The 20,438-nt window shown below is 49.5% G+C and overlaps 1 protein-coding gene across 1 annotated transcript in view; it reads left to right on the forward strand.

Moving 5' to 3' along the window:
* CPT1A (carnitine palmitoyltransferase 1A) overlaps nt 1–20,438 on the forward strand; it is an 87,330-nt gene that overhangs the window by 40,392 nt on the left and 26,500 nt on the right. Inside the window, exons 6-11 of the mRNA XM_054439228.2 lie at nt 1,188–1,325; nt 3,314–3,391; nt 5,348–5,455; nt 6,855–6,942; nt 16,287–16,482; nt 19,349–19,537. Of these exons, the coding sequence (XP_054295203.1) occupies nt 1,188–1,325; nt 3,314–3,391; nt 5,348–5,455; nt 6,855–6,942; nt 16,287–16,482; nt 19,349–19,537 (797 nt within the window). The remainder of the gene's footprint in view (nt 1–1,187; nt 1,326–3,313; nt 3,392–5,347; nt 5,456–6,854; nt 6,943–16,286; nt 16,483–19,348; nt 19,538–20,438) is intronic.

Genomic DNA, 20,438 nt, shown 5'->3' on the forward strand with positions numbered 1-20,438 from the left:
CTGGGATCACAGACACGTGCCACCGCGCCCAGCTAATTTTTGTATTTTTTTTTTGCAGAGACGGGGGGTCTCACTCTGTTGCCCAGGCTGGTCTTGAACTGGTCAAGATTGCTTGGGCTCAAGCACTCTTCATACCTCAGCCTCTCAAAGTGCTGGGATTACAGGTGTGAGCTACCACACCTGACCAGTGTTACTTTCTGTAAGAGCTTGCTTAGGTGTGTAGCAGAAGCTTTTGAGTATCTTTTTAAACAATTGCTCTCTGTGTTTCCACCTCTGAGCATTTGTTCAACCAAAGTAGCACATGTAAAAGGACGAGGCGGGGTGGGGGCTGGAAACCCTGAACCTGGGGCACTGGCCTTGGCCTGGTTCCGTGACCTATTCCAGCCGCTCGTTCCCATCCTGCTGCCTGAGCACCTGCCCAGCCCCAGCACCCAGCTCTCAGCATGACTCTGCAGCATCTCATGGTCACCATCACAAGTCATCAAAGCTTACTTAGGTCAGAACAGATCTTTTATTAAGGGCCAAATAATAGATAAGAGACATTCTTGAAATTTCCTTGTTAACTTTTCTTGTCATATCTAGAATTTATTTTAAATTCTAAAAATTTAATGGTGATTTTCTGGTGATGTAGGATTTGGGACACTTTTAAAGCTAATAAAGGAAGAAAAAGTTTAATTGTTAAATTATCATTATACCCTATGACACCATTTAGCATTGAAGGGAGTTTACCTGTCTAAGGACTGCCAAGACCAACTTGGGGGAAGAGTCTAAAGTTTTTCTTTTTTTTTTTTTGAGATAGGGCTCACTGTTGCCCAGGCTGGGGTGCAGTGGCGTGATCATGGCTCACTGCAGCCTCAACCTTCTGGGCTCAAGCGATCCTCCCACCTCAGCCCCCCAGGTAGCTGGGACCACAAACATGCACCACCATGCCCAGCTAATTTTTGTCTTGTTTTTTTTTTGTAGAGATGGGGTTTCATCATGTTGCCTAGGCTGGTCTTGAACTCCTGAGCTCAAGCGATCCACTGGCCTTGACCTCCCAAAGTACTGGGATTACAAGCATGAGCCACCATGCCCAGCCTAAAACCTTTTCAATGTGTTAGAACTTTTCCTAAGGCACAAGTGAGGCAAACATAGGCTTTGATTAATATGTTTTAACTTGGGTGATTTTTTTTTCCCGATAATCCCAGTATCTAGAGTCGGTGAGGCCTCTTATGAAGGAAGAAGACTTCAAACGGATGACGGCACTTGCTCAAGATTTTGCTGTCGGTCTTGGACCAAGATTACAGTGGTATTTGAAGTTAAAATCCTGGTGGGCTACAAATTACGTAAGTCTGTATACACAGTTTTTCTTGATGAAATTTTTCTATATGAAGACGCTAATTTTGAGGGGCAGGGATAACAGGGCTGAAACGACAGTTTTGATTCCCTCTTCCCCAGAGAGTCCTCCTGTGAGCTGTTTCTCCTGCAGCAGTGCCATGCTGCCCCAGAGACCTGCTCCCATCCTCCTCTTTGGTTTATCTTGATTCCAAGGGCATCCTTCCCGAGCTCGCTGGTGGATGCAGGGATGGTGTGGGATAGGGCGGTGCTGAATGCCCCTCCCTGGGGTTGAGTGTGGCCCGGTGGTCCCAGGAGCATCTCCTCCAATGAAGCGTCTTAGCTGGCACCCTGTGTGCGGGGAGCTGGCTGGGCTTCCACGTGCTGGGAGGGCAAGAGCAGGCCTCCAGCAGACAAAGCAAGGGAGGGAATCTAGCTTTGAGGAACAACTAACACGGAAGAGAAGGTGTCCAAAGTGACCCTGACAGAACCAGCAGGTGGTGCTAGAAGTTGCATCGTGGGTGGATGGGCAGTGCCTGGAGGGGTCTCTCGAGCCCCAGGGGGCCGGGCATGTTCGCTGGCTACACGGGTGTGCTGGACTGGTAAACATTAGCTCTCTGCACAGCTCTCCACACATGAGACCCTTGCGTGGGCACTGTTCTGTAGGTACGTGTGTTTCAGCACAAAGCTGAAAAGGAAGCGATCCCTGGGTCCAGCAGGCTGTGAAGGGACAGCAGCTGTGAGGTGGTTGGGGGGCACTGCCTCTGGGTGGCCTTAGGACACATGTGCCAGGGAATAGAGACAACACCCTGCGGAATGCCAGGTTAGTGCCACGGACTGGGATGGTGGCTTCTTCAGGGAGACCTGGGAAGCAGGAAGACAAGCAGTCTGTGGAGCAGTTTTGCATAACACTGGTTTTTTCGTTGTTGTTTTCTTTTCTTTTCTTTTGTTTCTGAGACAAAGTCTCACTCGTCACCCAGGCTGGAGTGCAGTGGAGCAAGCTCGGCTCACTGCAAGCTCCGCCTCCCAGGTTCAAGCAATTCTCCTGCCTCAGCCTCCTGAGTAGCTGGGACTACAGGCGCCCGCCACTACTCCTGGCTAATTTTTGTATTTTTAGTAGAGATGGGGTTTCATCATGCTGGCCAGGCAGGTCCGGAACTCCTAACCTCAAGTGATCAGCCTGCCTCAGTCTCCCAAAGTGCTGGGATGACAGGCGTGAGCCACCGCACCTGGCCTTTGTTTCTGTTTTCTTTTATTTGAGAAAGGGTCTTGCTCTGTTGCCCGGGCGGGAATGCAGTGGCACGATCATAGCTCACTGTTGCCTCAAACCCCTGGGCTCAAGTGACCCTCCTGCCTTAGCCTCCCAGGTAGCTGAGACTACAGGCGTGAGCCACCACACCTGGCTAATTTCTTAAATTTTTTTTTGGAGAGATGGAACCTTGCTATGTTGCCCAGGCTGGCTTCAAACTCCTGGCATCAAGCAATCTTCCTGTCTCAGCCTCCCAAAGTACTGAGATTACAGGTGTGAGCCACCATGCTTAGCCCATAGTACTGGTTTTTAAAACATGTTAGCAGTCAAACGTTTATGATTTCCTTTCCATTTGATCCTTTAAACATTTTTAAATTTTTATTTTATTTATTATTTTTATTTTGAATGTTGATCTAGAGCCTTGCTATGTTGCCTAGCCTGGTCTCGAACTCCTGGTCTCAAGCAGTCCTCCCGTTTTGGCTTTTTTTGTCCCTTTTGAACCATCTACAAAATGAAGGTGATGTACCTTCTTTCTGCCTGTCTCAACTTAAAAAGAACATTTTTCATTTCCCACGGTGTTGCATTCTGTCTAGTTAGGACTGCATTCCCTGTTCTGGAATGGCCCCCGTTAGACGCCGAAATGTCTGCCAAAAGCACTGCCTGCCCTTCCCCGCGGCTCTGGGCTGCTGCCAGGGAGCCTGCATGGCCCCTGCTGAGTCTGCGGGTTTGTCTGGTGTTTGCGCCTACTAGGTGAGCGACTGGTGGGAGGAGTACATCTACCTCCGAGGACGAGGGCCGCTCATGGTGAACAGCAACTACTATGCCATGGTGAGTCCCCCCGCCCGGGCTGCTGTCTGACGAGGACGGTGGGGCGGCGGGTCTGTCCACAGAGGTGGTGTCTTCACAGGCCTGTGGACGGCCTGGGAAAGCTCTGGGGATTGGCTCATGCTCCTCTCTGTCCTGCTTCCAGGCCGGAGGACCCTGTGAGTACCCTTCAGTATTAGCCTAGTAGCCCAGGGTGCTCTGCTATGGCAGGGGGATTTGGGTTGCAAAAATAAGTTTCTGGCAAACAGGAATTCCCCACTGTGCTGTACCTGTCCTGCTGTTTTTTTGTTTTGTTTTGTTTTGTTTTGAGATGGAACTTTGCTCTTGTCCCCCAGGCTGGAGTGCAATGGCACAATCTTGGCTCACTGCAGCCTCTGCCTCCCGGGTTCAAGTGATTCTCCTGCCTCAGCCTCCAAAGTAGCTGGGATTACAGGTGCCCACCACCACGTCTGGCTAATTTTTGTATTTTTAGTAGAGACAGGGTTTCACCATGTTATCCAGGCTGGTCTCGAACTCCTGACCTCAGGTGATCCACTTGCCTCAGCCTCCCTAAGTGCTGAGATTACAAGTGTGAGCCACCGTGCCCAGCCTGTCCTGCTGTTTTTATGGCTTAGCACTGGAACTTAGTGCCACAGCAGCCTTAAGATCCCTGCAGAACCCCTAGAGCTCAGGGACAGTGGGTTGGCCAAGATCCTGCCACCAGCGCGCTGCACTTCACCCTACTGTTTTCTGAGACGCCAGAGGGGTGTGCATCGACGGTAGTTTCTGGTTTCCTGGGCTTTGTCTTTCAAAGCATGGATGGTTAGAAGGCCCCTCGATTTGGGTTCTCGACCACTGCTTTAATAACTGGCAAATGTAACTCTTCTCTTTCCTTTTCCTTCCATTCCTTCACTTCCTTTTATTTTTTTCCCTCGTTTATTTTTTAATCATTTACTTTTTCTTTTTTTTTTGAGATAGAGTCTCGCTCTGTCGCGGAGGCTGGAGTGCACTGGTGCAATTCATCTCACTGCAGCCTCCGCCTCCCGGGTTCCAGCGATTCTCCTGCCTCAGCCTCCCGAGTAGCTGGGATTACAGGCACCTGCCACAACGCCCAGCTAATTTTTGTATTTTTAGTAGAAACGGGGTTTCGCCATGTTGGCCAGGCTAGTCTCAAACTCCTGACTTCAGGTGATCCATGCGCTTTGGTCTCCCAAAGTGCTGGATTACAGGCATGAGCACCCGGCCTATCATTTGCTTTTTCTTTCTGTTTTTCTTCGTTTCAAAATTGTCCTTTCTTTTTCTCTTAACTTTTTTTTTCCCATCTGAAATAATCTCAGACTGAAAGAAAAACCGTCAGTGTAGTCCGTAGAACTTCTTTTCCTGCTCTATTTGGAAATGAGCTATTTATCTGATGCCCTTTCCGCCAGGAGACCTGTGTTTATTTCCCACAAACAGAGGCACTTTCTGCATCAATGCGGACATGGTGTGGACATAGACTCTTCCAAAATGTAGGTTAGACCTGTGTTCCTTGGCCTTTTCTTCCAATTGTGGAAAATGTAGACATTTAGAACAGGGTCTCAAAATTTAGAAAGCTGCACACACAGCTCTATATAAACAATTATTTCAACCTTTCATTGTGTCTCTTCCAGAAAACTTCATGATTGTCTAATTGCTCCCCGACTAATTTTTGCTTTCCTTTCTCTGTGTTATATGAGGGTATTTGGTACAAATAGTTATCTTTAATAGCCCAAGAGTTTTAGAGGACTTATGTTCTCATAAAACATTTACAAAGTCAAAGACAAAGTGTAGAAAATCAAATTACCATTTATTTTGTAGCATCACAGATGTAACCGAATATGTGTGTATATTGATGCATCTCTAGAAATATTGTGACAGCGTGCAGGATGTGCTGTGATGTATTTAAATTTGCTTATCTTTCCCTATGCAAATTCTCTCCATGTCACCTTTTTCGCTTTTCAGGATCTGCTGTATATCCTTCCAACTCACATTCAGGCAGCAAGAGCTGGCAACGCCATCCATGCCATCCTGCTTTACAGGCGGAAACTGGACCGGGAGGAAATCAAACCAGTAGGCAAACAAATTGCTTTAAAAAATTATTTTCAAACAGCTTTACAGAGATATAATTGACATATTGCACATGTTTAAAATATACAGTTTGTGGCCGGGCCCAGTGTCTCACGCCTGTAATCTTGGCACTTTGGGAGGCCAAAGCAGGCAGATCATCTGAGGTTAGCAGTTCAAGACCAGCCTGGCCAACATAGTGAAACCCCGTCTCTACTAAAAATACAAAAATTAGCTGGGCGTGGTGGCACGCGCCTGTAATCCCAGCTACTCAGGAGGCTGATGCAGGAGAACCGCTTGAACCCGGGAGGCAGAGGTTGCAGCGAGCCGAGATTATGCCACTGCACTCCAGCCTGGGTTATAAGAGTGAAACTCCATCTCAAAAAAAATAAATAAATAAAAAATAAAGTGTAGAGTTTGATAACTTCTGATGTGTGTATATTGATGCATCTGAGAAACCATCATCACTGCAGTCAGGATGGTGAATACATCAGTCAACCCAAAAACCCCTCTGCCCTTTGTCATCTCTCCCTCCCATCTGGTCCTGGACCCCCCAGTCTACTATCTGTCACTCTAGATTAGTTTGCAATTTTTAAAGCTTTATGTAAGTGGAATCATACAGTATGCACTCTTTTTTTCTAAATTCTAGTTTCTGTCACCCAGCCTAATTATTTTGAGATTTAATTCTCCTTGTGTCTCCTAAATGAATATACATCTGTTGTACTTTAGTTCTGTAATCTGCCCTTCGGAGAAGCCCTTGATGTTTTTGAACTAATACTAGCTGGTGAGTTGCTCATAAGAAACAAGCCTTTTCTTCCCGGAATATTTCTTTGGTTTTAAGTGTCAGTTATCAATAATCAATTAGAATGTGTTATTTAGGATTTAACTGTGCAGGAAGTTGCACCCTGGCATGGTTTAATGAGTCCCCCCAACGAGTCATTCCAGGGAACCATTGGAAAAGAGGAAGTCAAACGAAGCAATTTGCACAGAAAACACATTCAGCATTTCCATGTGGTCTTAACTTGCTGCTTGCTGCTTTTCTTTTCTTTTCTTTTTTTTTTTGAGACAGAGTCTTGCTCTGTTGCCCAGGCTGGAGTGCAGTGGCGCGATCTCGGCTCACTGCAGGCTCCGCCTCCCGGGTTCACGCCATTCTCCTGCCTCAACCTCCCAAGTAACTGGGACTACAGTCACCTGACACCACGCCCAGCTAATTTTTTTGTATTTTTAGTAGAGACGGGGTTTCACTGTGTTAGCCAGGATGGTCTCGATCTCCTGACCTCGTGATCCGCCCGCCTCGGCCTCCCAAAGTGCTGGGATTACAGGCATGAGCCACCACACCCGGCCAACTTGCTGCTTTTCTTCTGTGGGATTTTCATTGTTGGTTTGAAATATATTTTTGTTACAGATTCGTCTTTTGGGATCCACAATTCCACTCTGCTCCGCTCAGTGGGAGCGGATGTTTAATACTTCCCGGATCCCAGGAGAGGAGACAGGTGAGTGAAGCTTCTTCGGGACTCCCTGGGGAATCGGCACTTTCCATCCCTGTGCTCAGAATTAGGAAGTGTCAAAGGGGCCAAATTGATTTTTGCTGACCCTTCCTGAGATTGTAGGCTGGTGAACTTTCCTTCTGCTGAATTTCCTTTGTCTTTCTTAGGCCTGGACACTGTCGTTGACTCATTTCCAGATTTTAATTACTCTTTGGTTGAAGACTGTCGACTGTCTTATAGAGTGTTTGATTTATTTATTTATTTTGAGATGAGGTTTCTCTCTGCCACCCAGGCTGGAGTGCAGTGACATGATCACAGCTCACTTCAGCCTCCACCTCCTGAGCTCAAGGAATCCTCCCATCTTAGCCTCCCCAGTAGCTGAGACCACAGGCACATGCATCATGCCTGGCTAATTTTTGCATTTTTTTATAGAGATGAGGTTTTGCCGTGTTGCCCAGGCTGATCTCAAACTCCTGGACTTAAGTGATCCGCCCGCTTCGGCCTCCCGAAGTGCTGGGATTACAGGCGTGAGTCACGCACAGCTGAGTGTTTTTTCCTGAGTATGGATTTCTCAGGGGCGTTTTGCTCCGGCTCACAGGCAGGATTTGTGATGGAACGCACACTGGGTAGTGCTCAGAAAGGTGGATTTGTGTTCCAGCCACTCCTTTATCAGCTGCCTGACCTGGGCAGGGTGGCCACATAAGCCACCGTCCAAACCGGGACGTCCTTGAGAATGACAGGGAGGGAGAACAGGCACCGTGGGGAACATCCAGGCCAGGCCCGGGCCCAGGCTGTGCTGTCCATGGCATCCATTTCCCCAGGTGCCTGTGGATGGGGAACTACCCAGAGACACTTGATGAGCTACAGCCCAAGACCACCATGGCAGGCCTGTATGATGGGCGGGCCTCGGGGCTGCTTGGGAAGCTGGCTGGAAAGGGCCAGAGCTGACCCGCAGATTTGTTTTGTTTTGTTTTGAGACGGAGTCTTGCTCTGTCGCCCAGGTTGGGGTGCAGTGGCGCGATCTCAGCTCACTGCAACCTCTGCCTCCCGGGTTCATGCCATTCTCCTGCCTCAGCCTCCCGAGTAGCTGAGACTACAGGCGCCTGCCACCACGCCCGGCTAATTTTTTACATTTTTAGTAGAGACCGGTTTCACCGTGTTAGCCAGGATGGTCTCAATCTCCTGACCTCAGGTGATCCGCCCGCCTCGGCCTTCCAAAATGCTGGGATTACAGGTGTGAGCCACCGCGCCCGGCCTGACCCGCAGTTTTGAGTGTCTTGTTGCAGCCCAGTCCTTCCAGACCAAGCCCTAGTCAATATTCCAGACCAAGCCCTAGTCAGTATTCCAGACCAAGCCCTAGTCAGTATTCCAGACCAAGCCCTAGTCAGTATTCCAGACCAAGCCCTAGTCAATATTCCAGACTAAGCCCTAGTCAGTAGTGTGCACTGTGGTGGTCGTTGGGGAGGCTTTGCTGTATCCTTGCACAAAAGCTGGCCTCTGAGTGGGCTTTCCTAAGCAGATTCTCCCCTTTCCTCTGATCCTGCCTTCAGAGGTTCTCTAAAAACCCATTCTGGCCAGGCGCTGTGGCTTACGCATGTAATCCCAGCATTTTGGGAGGCCGAGGTGGGCGGATCACCTAAGGTCAGGAGTTCAAGACCAGCCTACTACTGGTCTACAAAACCCCATCTCTACTAAAAATATGAAATTAGCCAGGTATGGTGGTGGGCGCCCGTAATCCCAGCTACTTGGGAGGCTGAGGCAGGAGAATCACTTGAACATGGGCGGTGGAGCTTGCAGTGAACTGAGATTGTGCCACTGCACTCCAGCCTGGGCAACAAGAGCGAAACTCCATCTCAAAAAAACAAAAAAGAACCCACTCTATGTGTGTTCACGGATTTCACAGTGTTTCTGGCTAAACCCCTCCTGCCTTCCTGCCACACGCTGTCGTCCATTGTCCTGCAGCTCAACACGTGAAAAACAGATGTGTTGGCCAACAGCAGTCCTGGGGCAGTTAGGCAACGAGGTGGAGGAAAGTGAAGTTGGTTCTCTCCATCCTCTCACAGTGTCCCCCTGATTGGAGGGGCAGTTGCCCCTTCACTGACCAGGGCAGGCAGTGTCCCCAAAGGGAAGCAGGTCAGGGTGTCTTGGGGAGGCTGTCACCTGCTCTCAGTCAGCACCGTGGTATAGGGACGTCCTTAAGATCATTTAAGTTTGAGACATGCGGCCTACACTGACAGTGATTCCAGGAGGTAAATATTTATGTGTTTAAAAAAATAAACAAGGGAGGCCAGGCACAAAGGCTCATTCCTGTAATCTCATCACTTTGGGAGGCCGAGGCAGGTGGATCACCTGAGGTTAGGAGTTCGACACCAGCCTGGCCAACATGGTGAAACCCCATCTCTACTAAAAATACAAAAATTAGCTGCGTGTGGTGGCGCATACCTGTAATCTCAGCTACTCAGGAGGCAGAGGTAGGAGGATTGCTTGAACCTGGGAGGTGGAGGTTGCAGTGAGCCAAGATCATGCCACTGCACTCCAGCTTGAGTGACAGAGTGAGACTCCATCTCAAAAAAATATGTATATAAAATAAAAATAAAATAAGTCAATAAACAAGGGAAATGCTGGGATAAAACCTAGTTACTTAGTGTACCTGGACAGCCATTCTGAGCATGATACCTGAATCAGTTTCCTGGGGCTGCTGGAATAAATGACCACAAACTGGACGTCTTAAGATGAAAGAAGTTTCTTCTGCCACAGCTCTGGAAGCCAGAGTCCGAGATCAAGGTGTCAGCAGGGCCATGCTCTTTTTGAAGGCTCTGGGGGAGGCCTTTATGCCTCTTCCAGCTTCTGGGGGGTCCAGGTGCTCCTTGGCTTGTAGACACATCACTCTGATCTCTGACTCCATGTCACCTTGGCCGTCACCTCTGTGTTTGTGTGTCTCTCTTACAAGGACAACAGTCATTGGATTTGGGGTCCACCCTAGTCCAGTATGACCTTATCTTAATATTGAACTATATCAGCAAAGACCCTATTTCCAGGCCAGATGTGGCTCATGCCTGGCTGAGGTGGGTAAATCACCTGAGCCCAGGAGTTTGAGACCAGCCTGGGCAACATGGCAAAACCCCATCTCTACAAAAAATACAAAAATTAGTTGGACATAGTGACGTGTACCTGTGGTCCCAGCTACTCAGGAGGCTGAGGAGGGAGGATCACTTGAGCCTGGGAGGTGGAGACTGTAGTGAACTGAGCTGTGATCACACCACTGCACTTAGCCTGAGTGACAGAATGAGACCCTGTCTCAAAAAAAGAAAAAAAAGATCCTACTTCCGATTAAGAAATAAGGTTCTCACAGGTACCAGGGCTAGAACATGGACATATCTTTTGGGGAGACACAGCTCAACTCATTATAACAATGGAAAAACCCAGATATTGTAATGTAAAGATTTTAGTTTTCTATATTTCAAAAATACTTCAAACTGTTTTAAAAGGTAGATAACAAAATTGAGGGTAAGTGCTCACAACAGAGAACAGGGTTAATATATAAAGAGTTCTTATAAATCTGCCAGAAAACCATGAAGATCCTAATTGGAAAGGAAATGATGGGCATCCCTGGAAGGAGGAATGTTTAATGAGTTATAGAAAAGCATTCAACATCACTGGGAATGAAAGAAATGTAAATACAAAGGCTGGGAGTGGTGGCTCATGCCTGTAATCCCAGCACTTTGGGAGGCCGCGATGGGTGGATTGCCTGAGTCTAGGAGTCTGAGACCAGTCTGGACAAGATGGTGAAACCTCATCTCTACAACAAATACAAAAAAAATTACCTGGGCATGGTGGTGCATCTGTAGTCCCACCTACTTGGGAGGCTGAGGCGGGAGGATCGCTTGAGCCCAGGAGGTTGAGGCCTCAGTGAGCCGTGATGGCACCACTGCACTCCAGCCTGGGCAACAGAGAGAGACTATATTAGTCCCTCTCCACACTGCTGTGGAGAAATACCTGAGACCAGGTCATTTATAAAGGAAAGAGGTTTAATTGATTCACAGTTCTGCATGGCTGGGGAGGCCTCAGAAACTTACAATCATGGTGGAAGGTGAAGCGGACACTTTCCTCACAAATGGAAAGGAAAGAGAAGGGTGAAGGAGGAACTTCCAAACACTTATAAAACCACCGATCTCGTGAGAACTCACTCACTCACGAGGACAGCGTGGGGGAAGCCGCCCTCATGATCCAATCACCCTCCACCCCCACGATCCAATCACCCTCCACCCCCATGACCCAATCATCACCCTCCACCCCCATGACCCAGTCATCACCTGCCACCTCCATGACCCAATCACCCTCCACCCCCATGATCCAATCATCACCTGCCACCTCCATGATCCAATCACCCGCCACCCCCATGATCCAATCACCTGCCACCTCCATGATCCAATCACCCGCCACCCCCATGATCCAATCACCCTCCACCCCCATGATCCAATCATCACCCGCCACCCCCATGATCCAAACACCCGCTCCCTTGACACGTGAGGATTATAGGTCCCTCCCTCAACGTGTGGGGATTACAATTCGAGATGAAATTTGGGTGGGGACACAGAGCCAAACTATATCAGAGACCCCGTCTCAAAAAAAGACAAAGAAAAACAGAAAAAGAAATGTAAATGTCAGAAGCTGGGCGCAGTGGCTCACGCTTGTAATTCCAGCACTTTGGGAGGCTGAGGCGGGTGGATCACTTGAGGTCAGGAGTTCGAGACCATCCTGGCCAACATGGGGAAACCCCACCTTTACCAAAAAAAAAAAAACCCACAAAAATTAGCCAGGCGTGGTAGCAGATGTCTGTAGTCCCAGCTACTCAGGAGGCTGAGGCAGGAGAATCACTTGAACCTGGGAGGAGGAGGTTGCAGTAAGCTGAGATCACACCACTGCACTCCAGCCTGGGCGACAGAGCAAGACCCTGTCAAAAAAATAAAGAAAGAAATGTAAATGTATATGACCGTGTGCAATACCATTCCTTGGTGATCAGTGGGCAAAGCCCCACCCCCTTTCTCAGATGTCCCCACCGGAGGATCCCATCAGTCACAATCCTCACCAATTAGGCCATTCAAATTCCCCAAAATAAAAAAAAGGGAAAGACTTATCTTAAGGGTCTTAAGTTCTGTCATTTTTCTATTTAATAATATATATTGCTATATAATGGAATTACTACCAAAATTTAGAAAATCTTTTAGCAGAAGATACAGCCCTAATCTCACCACTCCAGTACAATCATTATTGACATTTATGGTGTACTTCATTATAGTATCAAAACAATTCCAGTAAGTGAACGCTTTTCTTTCTTTCCTGTTTTCCTTTCTAAGTGACGCTCAGTGAATTCTGTGTATGTTTCTCCCCTGCGTGCATTGGTTAAACCGTCTGTAGAGCAGGCACCTAGAATTGGCTTGCCGGCTGCCCTGGTGGACATTTCCAGTCTTACTGGCATGGACAAATTACCCTCAAAGTGATTTTACCAACTTTCGCGTCCCCAGCAATCTATAAAATACCCTTTTCCCTTCATTTTTGCCAAAAGGGTTAGCAACTTTTAAAATGTTAACTGGACACTTGGGTTTCTTCTGTTGAGAATATTGTTCATATATTTTGTATATTTTTTAAAAATGGGTGTATATCTTTTCCTTATTGATTTGTAGAAAGTCTTTATATATTCCAGACATTCTGCTTTTATTTTTTATTTTTGTTTGTTTGTTTGTTTTTGTTTTTTTGAAACTGAGTCTCACTCTGTTGCCGAGGCTGGAGTGCAGTGGTGCAATCTTGGCTTACTGCAAACCCCACCTCCCAGGTTCAAGCAATTCTCCTGCCTCAGCCTCCCTAGTAGATGGGATTACAGGCATGTGCCACCATGCCCAGCTAATTTTTGTATTTTTAGTAGAGACAGGGTTTTGCCGTGTTGGCTAGGCTGATCTCAAACTCCCGGCCTCAAGTGATCCTCCCACCTTGGCCTCCCAAAGTGCTGGGATTACAGGCATGAGCCACTGCGCCTGGCCCCTTTTTTGTTTTTTAGGCAATTTTAATAAAATGTCATACTTTTCTCCATAAAGGTCTTGCACATCATTTGTTCGAGCTGTTTCTAAGCACCTTTATTGTTTTGTTCCTTTTCAAGAATATTTTCAAGTTGTTGGTTATGCAGCATGTAAGTTTGCTCAGGCCACCATAACAAATACCACAGACTACACGGCTTAAGCAACAGACAGCTATTTTCTCACAATTCTGGAGGCTGGAACTCCAACATCAAGGTGTCGGCAGAGGTGGTTCCTTCTGTAGGCCTCTCTCCTTGGATAATTATCTGCTCCCTGTGTCCTTACATGGTCGTCCCTCTGTGCGTGTCCTAAACTCCCTTTTTTTTTGAGACTGAGTCTCATTCTGTCACCCAGGCTGGAGTGCAGTGCACAATCTCGGCTCACTGAAACCTCTGCCTCCTGAGTTCAAGTGATTCTCCTGCTCCAGCCTCCCAAGTAGCTGGGACTACAGGTGTCCGCCACTACACCTGGCTAATTTTTGTAATTTTTTAGTAGAGACAAGTTTTCACCATGTTGGCCAGGCTGGTCTCGAACTCCAGACCTCAGGCGATCTGCCCACCTCGGTCTCCCAAAGTGCTGGGATTACAGATGTGAGCCACCGCGCCCAACCCTAAACTCCTCTTCTTAAAAGGACGCAGTCACATAGGATTCAGGCACACCCTAATGACCTTGCTTTATGTTTATACCTCTTTAAAGACCCCATCTCCAAATGAGGTCACATTCTGAGGTGCTGGGGTTAGGACTTCAATATATGAATGGGGGGGCACAGTTCAGCCTGTGCCCTGGGGTATAGGAACATGAAAGGTTTTTATAAACTGTGTTTCTACCCAGCTGTATTCTTTTTTTTTTTTTTTTTTTTTTGAGACAAGAGTCTTGCTGTCGCCCAGGCTGGAGTGCAGTGGCATGATCTCGGCTCACTGCAACCTCCGCCTCCTGGGTTCAAGCTTCTCCTGCCTCAGCCTCCTGAGTAGCTGGGACTACAGGCACATGCCACCATGCCCGGCTAATTTTTTGTATTTTTAGTAGAGATGGGGTTTCACCATATTAGCTAGGATGGTCTTGATCTCCTGACCTCGTGATCCGCCTGCCTCGGCCTCCCAAAGTGCTGGGTTTACAGGCGTGAGCCACTGCATCCAGCCACTACCCAGCTGTATTCTTATTGGCTTAAACAGCTGATAGGTTTTCTTGGATTTTCTACATGCTAATCATAGCTGCAAATGACACCTTTGATATTTCCCTTTCAATCCTTTATCTTTTATTTGTTTCTTATTTTATTGCCCAGCCAGCATCCTGAGTGTAATGTGGAATATACATAGTCATGGTGTGCATTCTTGTCTTGTTTGTGACTTTAAAGCGAAGGCTCCAAATGCCGTTTGGTCCAAGTTTCTGGTAGGAAACCTTCAGCAAACCAAAGCAGGTCTCCTCCATCCTTGGTTTGGTAAAGATTTTAAAAATGAGAGCGGGGAGGCCAGGCGCAGTGGCTCATACCTGTAATCCCAGCACTTTGGGAGGCCGAGGCGGGTGGATCACCTGAGGCCAGGAGTTCAAGACCAGCCTGGCCAACATGGCGAAACCCCGTCTCTACTAAAAGTACAAAAATTAGCCGGGCGTGGTGGCAGGTGCCTGTAATCCCACCTACTCAGGAAGCTGAGGCAGGAGAAGCTTGAACCCAGGAGGCAGAGGTTGCAGTGAGCCGAGATCGCGCCACTGCACTCCAGCCTGGGCGATAAGAACGAGACTCCGTCTCAAAAAAAAAATGAGATAGGGCATAATATTGATGAATTCTGTTCTTCATCTGGCCGGGTTCTTCTTAAACATCACTTCCTTAGTGGGGGTGGAAGGGCTTTCTCACATCTCCAGGCTAGGTTGGTCCCAGTCCTACACTTTCTAGCCTTTTGTGACACTTGTCCTATTTTGTTTTTGTTTGTTTGAGATAGGGTCTTGCTCTGTCACCCAGGCTGGAGTGCAGTGGTGCAATTTCAGTTCACTGCAGCCTCTGACCCCCAGGCTCAAGTGATCCTCCCATCTCAGCTCCAGAATAACTGGGACTACAGGCGCACACCACCACACCCAGCTAATTTTTGTATTTTTTTGTAGAGATAGGGTTTCGCCATGTTGCCCAGGCTGATCCCAAACTCCTGGGCTCAAGCAATCCTCCCTCCTCAGCCTCCTGAAGTGCTGGGAATACAGGGTGAGCCACTGCTCCTGGTAGCTTGTCCTATTTTTAATCATGCATTTATTACGTCTTCCTCACTAGACGATCTGCCTTGATCAGCTGTCGCTGTGCGTCCCCACTGAGAGTGCTTAAGAGGACTTGATAAATATTCGTGGAGTGAATGTACTTCATCACATTTCTGTGATGTTTAAGTTTACTGAGGAGCTTAACTTACTCTGTTTTAGTAGTTTTTACGGAATGGCTTGGTTTCGTAATTTTCCACTTCCTTTCTCAGAACATTTCTCGAGCTCTCAGAAACAATTCTCGGAATGTTTCTCAGAATATTTTCTAAGTTGCCCTATTGTCATTAATTAATAAAAAGTTACTACACGGATCGAATGCCTATTTACATGGGCTTTATGGATATCGTCTCTTAATTCTTGCACAGTGCATATGGGGAACATATGATTTCCATTTTACTGAGGAGAGGCTTAGGGAGGGTTGAGTAATTTCTTTTTTTTTTTTTTAATGATAATATTCCATTTTGCTAAGCATGCTTTTTTTTTTTTTTCCTGAGATGGAGTATCGCTCTGTTACCCAGGCTGGAGTGCAGTGGTGTGATCTCGGCTCACTGCAACCTCCACCTCCTGGTTTCAAGCGATTCTCCTGCCTCAGCCTCCCGAGTAGCTGGGACTAGAGGCGCATGTCACCACACCTGGCTAATTTTTGTATTTTTAGTAGAGGCGAGATTTCACCATGTTGGCCAGGCTGGTCTCGAACTCCTGACCTCAAATGATCCTTTCACCTCACCCAACGTGCTGGGATTACAGGCGTGAGCCACCACTCCCAGCCTCCCACTGCGCCTGACCTCGGGTAATTTGTTTGAGGTCATAATCTAATGAGTGACTAAGCTGAGCTCAGAAGTCAGGCCTCTCCGATCCAGAGCTTTAACTCCATGCTGTCCTTAATCATTTAAAACGTCTTGAGGAATAGGTTCCTGAGGCTGCCTGGAGGGACACAGAGCAGGAACTCCCATGCCCTTTGCAGAGTCTGGGTACGGCCGTCTCAGCACGTGCTGAACTTGGGACTCTTGGTTTTGTGTCTCCAACCCGCGGCTGGCTCAGACACCATCCAGCACATGAGAGACAGCAAGCACATCGTCGTGTACCATCGAGGACGCTACTTCAAGGTCTGGCTCTACCATGACGGGCGGTTGCTGAAGCCCCGGGAGATGGAGCAGCAGATGCAGAGGATCCTGGACAACACCTCGGAGCCTCAGCCCGGGGAGGCCAGGCTGGCAGCCCTCACCGCAGGAGACAGGTGCGCAGCCCGGGTCCCTTGTCCTGTTTTGGGGGGTGGTGGAGGTGCTCTTCCTCATCGGGGCCCATCCCTGTCGGGGCCTGTGGGAATACTGGCACGGGGCTCCCCACCTCGGCTCTGTTTTGCTCTGGGGTCTCCCGGCTTGGCAGGTCTCAAGAGCAGTGGGGACATGGTGGGGGGTCCCTGGCCACCCCTGTGTGTGTGTCAGGCAAATGTGTGTGGAAACACTCCAGAGTCCAGGACAGGGAGAAGTGAGGATTAGAATTAGGCTTTCTTTTTTTTTTTTTTTTTTTTTTTTTGAGACGAAGTCTCGCTCTGTCGCCCAGGCTGGAGTGCAATGGCACTATCTCAGCTCACAGCAACCTCCGCCTCCCAGGTTCAAGCAATTCTCCTGCCTCAACCTCTCCAGTAGCTGGGAGTGCGCCACCATGCCTAGGAGAAACAGGGTTTCACCATGTTGGCCAGGCTGGTCTCAAACTCCTGACCTCAAGTGATCCACCCACCTTGGCCTCCCAAGGTTCTGGGATTACAGGCATGAACCATATGCCTGGCCAGGATTAGCCTTTCTTACGGGGCTGCGGGCATATTTATTAATTTAGGAAACAGAACAAATTGAAACCAAGGCCCCTGTGTTAGGGTTACATTTCCTTGCCTCAGTGAAAAAGAATCAGGCCAGGCGCAGTGGCTCACACCTATAATTCCATTGCTTTAGGAGACCAAGGCAGGAGGGTCACTTGAGCCTAGGGGTTTGAGACCAGCCTGGGCAACAGAGTGAGACCCCATCTCTACCAAAAAATTAGCCAGGCTTGGTGGTGCGTGCCTGTAGTCCCAGCTACTCAGGAGGCTAAGGCGGAAGGATTGCTTGAGCCCAGGAAGTCGAGGCTGCAGTAAGCCATAATCGAGGCACTGCACTCCACCCTGGGTGACAGAGTGAAACCCTGTCTCAAAACATAAAAAAGAAAGAGAATCAGCCCGAGCTTGGTTTTCTCGAGGGTGTGGTGTGTAGTGTATACGAGGGTTTCTCACCTCAGCGCTGTGCACACTCAGGGCCAGGTACCTCTTTGTGGGGGGCACTGCGCTGTGCAGCATCGGATGCTGAGCAGCAGCCCCGGCCTCTGCCCACCAGCTGCTAGCAGCAACCTGTGTGACAACCAGAAGTGTCGCAGACATTGCCCAGCATCGGGGGGACACTGTTGTCCCCAGCTGAGAGCTGCTGCGTTCCAGCAGTGTGACAACTGCTACGCTATCGCTGGGAGTAAGGCGGGAGGGGCAGGTGTTGGGGCCCCTTCTGCAAAGATCAGGAGAGGTTCTGTGCTGCGTGGAGCGGCCGCAGGTGGGCTGTGTCTTGCAGAGGGCGGCAGCAGACCAGGAGGTCAGTGGGTGTCCAGGGGGTGGAGCCGCATGCCCCGGGGCAGCAGAGCAGGCAGGAGCCGTGGAGTGGGCTGGGCGGCTGGGCCACGGTGCCAAGCTGGGGAGGGGCCCAGGCACCCAACCATATTTGAGCTTGATTCTGCGACTGGGTGCCGCTTCAGGTGGTGTAGGGTGGGGTGGGGCCGGGGGTGTATGAGTAGGTTAATGCGGGAGATTCTTCTGGTTGGGCAGGGAGGAGGGGCCCTGGACACAGGGATGCTTTCTGGTGGCCCAAGTAGTGAGGGCCTGAAAGAGGGCCAGGCCCGGGAGCAGGAGCGGGACGGAGGAGGATGTGTACGGGGAAGCCGGCGTTGTTTGGTATCCGCTGTGGTGTTGACAAGGCTGGAAAGAGCGGTGGCAGGAGATGCATCTCAGGTGAAGATGCGCTCATCCGATGGGCTCCTCTGAGAGCCTGGAATCCCCAGTGGAGGAGACGTGGGGAGCCTGAGCAGGCGCGTGGGGCCTGGGCTCCCTGTGGGTCTGTAGGCGCCTCGGTCCCGATGCCCCCTCTGGCTAGGGCCAGATCAGCATCTTACCCGCGGGAGTCCTTTGCAGGAAGGGCTCCGTACATGCCGGCTACCGTCACCTTTGTTCCCCGAGCGGGGTGCACTGGGGCCTGGCGTGTTTCTAGGCTTCTTCGCCCTGCGGGCCGCCGTAGCCAAGCACTCGTAGAGAGAAGAAGGTGGGGAGAGAGCCAGATGGCCCCGATCTGGAAGGGTGGGCAGTGGCAGAGGGCCCTGGAGGAGCTGGAGTGAGAGGGACCCGGGAGCACTCGAGGAAGCCCAGCTGGTGGGTCTTCCAAGAAGGAAGTGGGCGTCACATCAGTTCTGTGTATTCGAATAAGACGGGCACGGAGACCTCCTTGTGGAGGGGTCACATGGGCATCTGTGGCATGCACCTGGGGGCTGATGGCCTGGGTTCCGACTCCGCCTCAAAATAGCTGTGACCTAATCTTTCCGTGCTTCAGTTTTCTCATCTGAAAAATGGGTACAGTAGCATTGAGAAGATCAGTGAGTTGGTACACTGAAAAGGTTTGGAGCAGAGCCTGGCATGAGGGACGCACTCTTACGCACTTACTGTGACCTGGGCTGCCCGAACTTACCTAGGGTGGTTCCTGTGGAGGGGAGGGAGGGCGTGTCAGGGAGCATGGAACACGGTGATCTGGGTCTGCTGCTTCCTGGCGGCTTTGCCCACAGGGCCAGCCTGCAATCTGGCTGTTCATTTAGTCAGCATTTATTGAACAAAAATTACCCACCGTTCCCTGTGTTGTGGTCTGGAGACCAGGAGAAGGTGAGAGTCCTTCCAGCAAACAGTCTCACATGGGGAACATCATCAACATGGAGTTTTCCTTCGAGAAATTCTGAAAAACTGCAAAGGTTTGATTGTGTCATTTCAAACATCACACGCCATTGCTGCAGGTCCGGCTGCCTTTAATCGTATTTCATCTTCACCGCAGAGTTCCCTGGGCCAGGTGTCGCCAGGCCTATTTTGGACGTGGGAAAAATAAGCAGTCTCTTGATGCCGTGGAGAAAGCAGCGTTCTTCGTGACGTTAGATGAAACTGAAGAAGGATACAGAAGTGAAGACCCGGATACGTCGATGGACAGCTACGCCAAATCTCTGCTACATGGCCGATGTTACGACAGGTACCATCCTTACCTTCTGAGAGACGGGAGTTTGCCCATGAGCCTGGAAGAAATACCCTGTGTGCCTGACACTCACCCCTAAGTATCTATAATGCTAAGAAAGAAGGTGGCATAAAAATATAACCTTCAGTTTTATTTTATTTTATTTTTTTGAAATGGAGTCTTGCTCTGTCACCCAGGCTGGAGTGCAGTGGCTTGATCTCGGCTCACTGCAACCTCCGCCTCCCGTGTTCAAGCGATTCTCCTCCTTAGCCTCCCAAGTAGCTGGGATTACAGGCGCACCCGCCGCCACGCCTGGCTAATTTTTATATTTTTAGTAGAGACAGGATTTCACCACGTTGGCCAGGCTGGTTATGAACTCCTGATCTCAAGTGATCCACCCACCTCAGCCTCTCAAAGTGCTGAGATTACAAATGTGAGCCACCGCGCCTGGCCAACCTTCAGTTTTCTTCCCTCCGCCAAAACTGTCACACATACACAGCCTGAGCTGCAAATCTGAGATTCTTCCCTCCTCTGTGCGTGACCACCTTTGTTTGGAGATGCTCGTGAGACGCAGGGCTGCCAGGTCCCTGGACTCAGGCACGGGAGAGTGGCAAACAGGGCTGGGCACAGGGTTAGGCCAGGGTGTTGGCATGTGGCTATCTCAAGTCCTCTTTTCCTTATCTGTAAAGTGTTGGCCAGCCCCGCCCCCCCGCAGGGTGGGGCCAAGGATTGGCTGAAAAAGGGGTCATGGGCCCACAGGAAGAACCTCCCACCTCTCGCCAGTTGCCTTGCGAAAACACCAGGTCCTGACTTCAGGCTCCCAGGATATAAGCGCTCATCTTTGTGTCTGGGACAGGGAAGAAATGAGTGATTCAGTGTCCCGTTTGTACTTTCACCCTCACTCCACAGAGACTGAGCG

The sequence above is a fragment of the Pongo pygmaeus genome, chromosome 9 (genome assembly GCF_028885625.2).
Source record: "Pongo pygmaeus isolate AG05252 chromosome 9, NHGRI_mPonPyg2-v2.0_pri, whole genome shotgun sequence".
Lineage (NCBI taxonomy): Eukaryota > Metazoa > Chordata > Mammalia > Primates > Hominidae > Pongo > Pongo pygmaeus.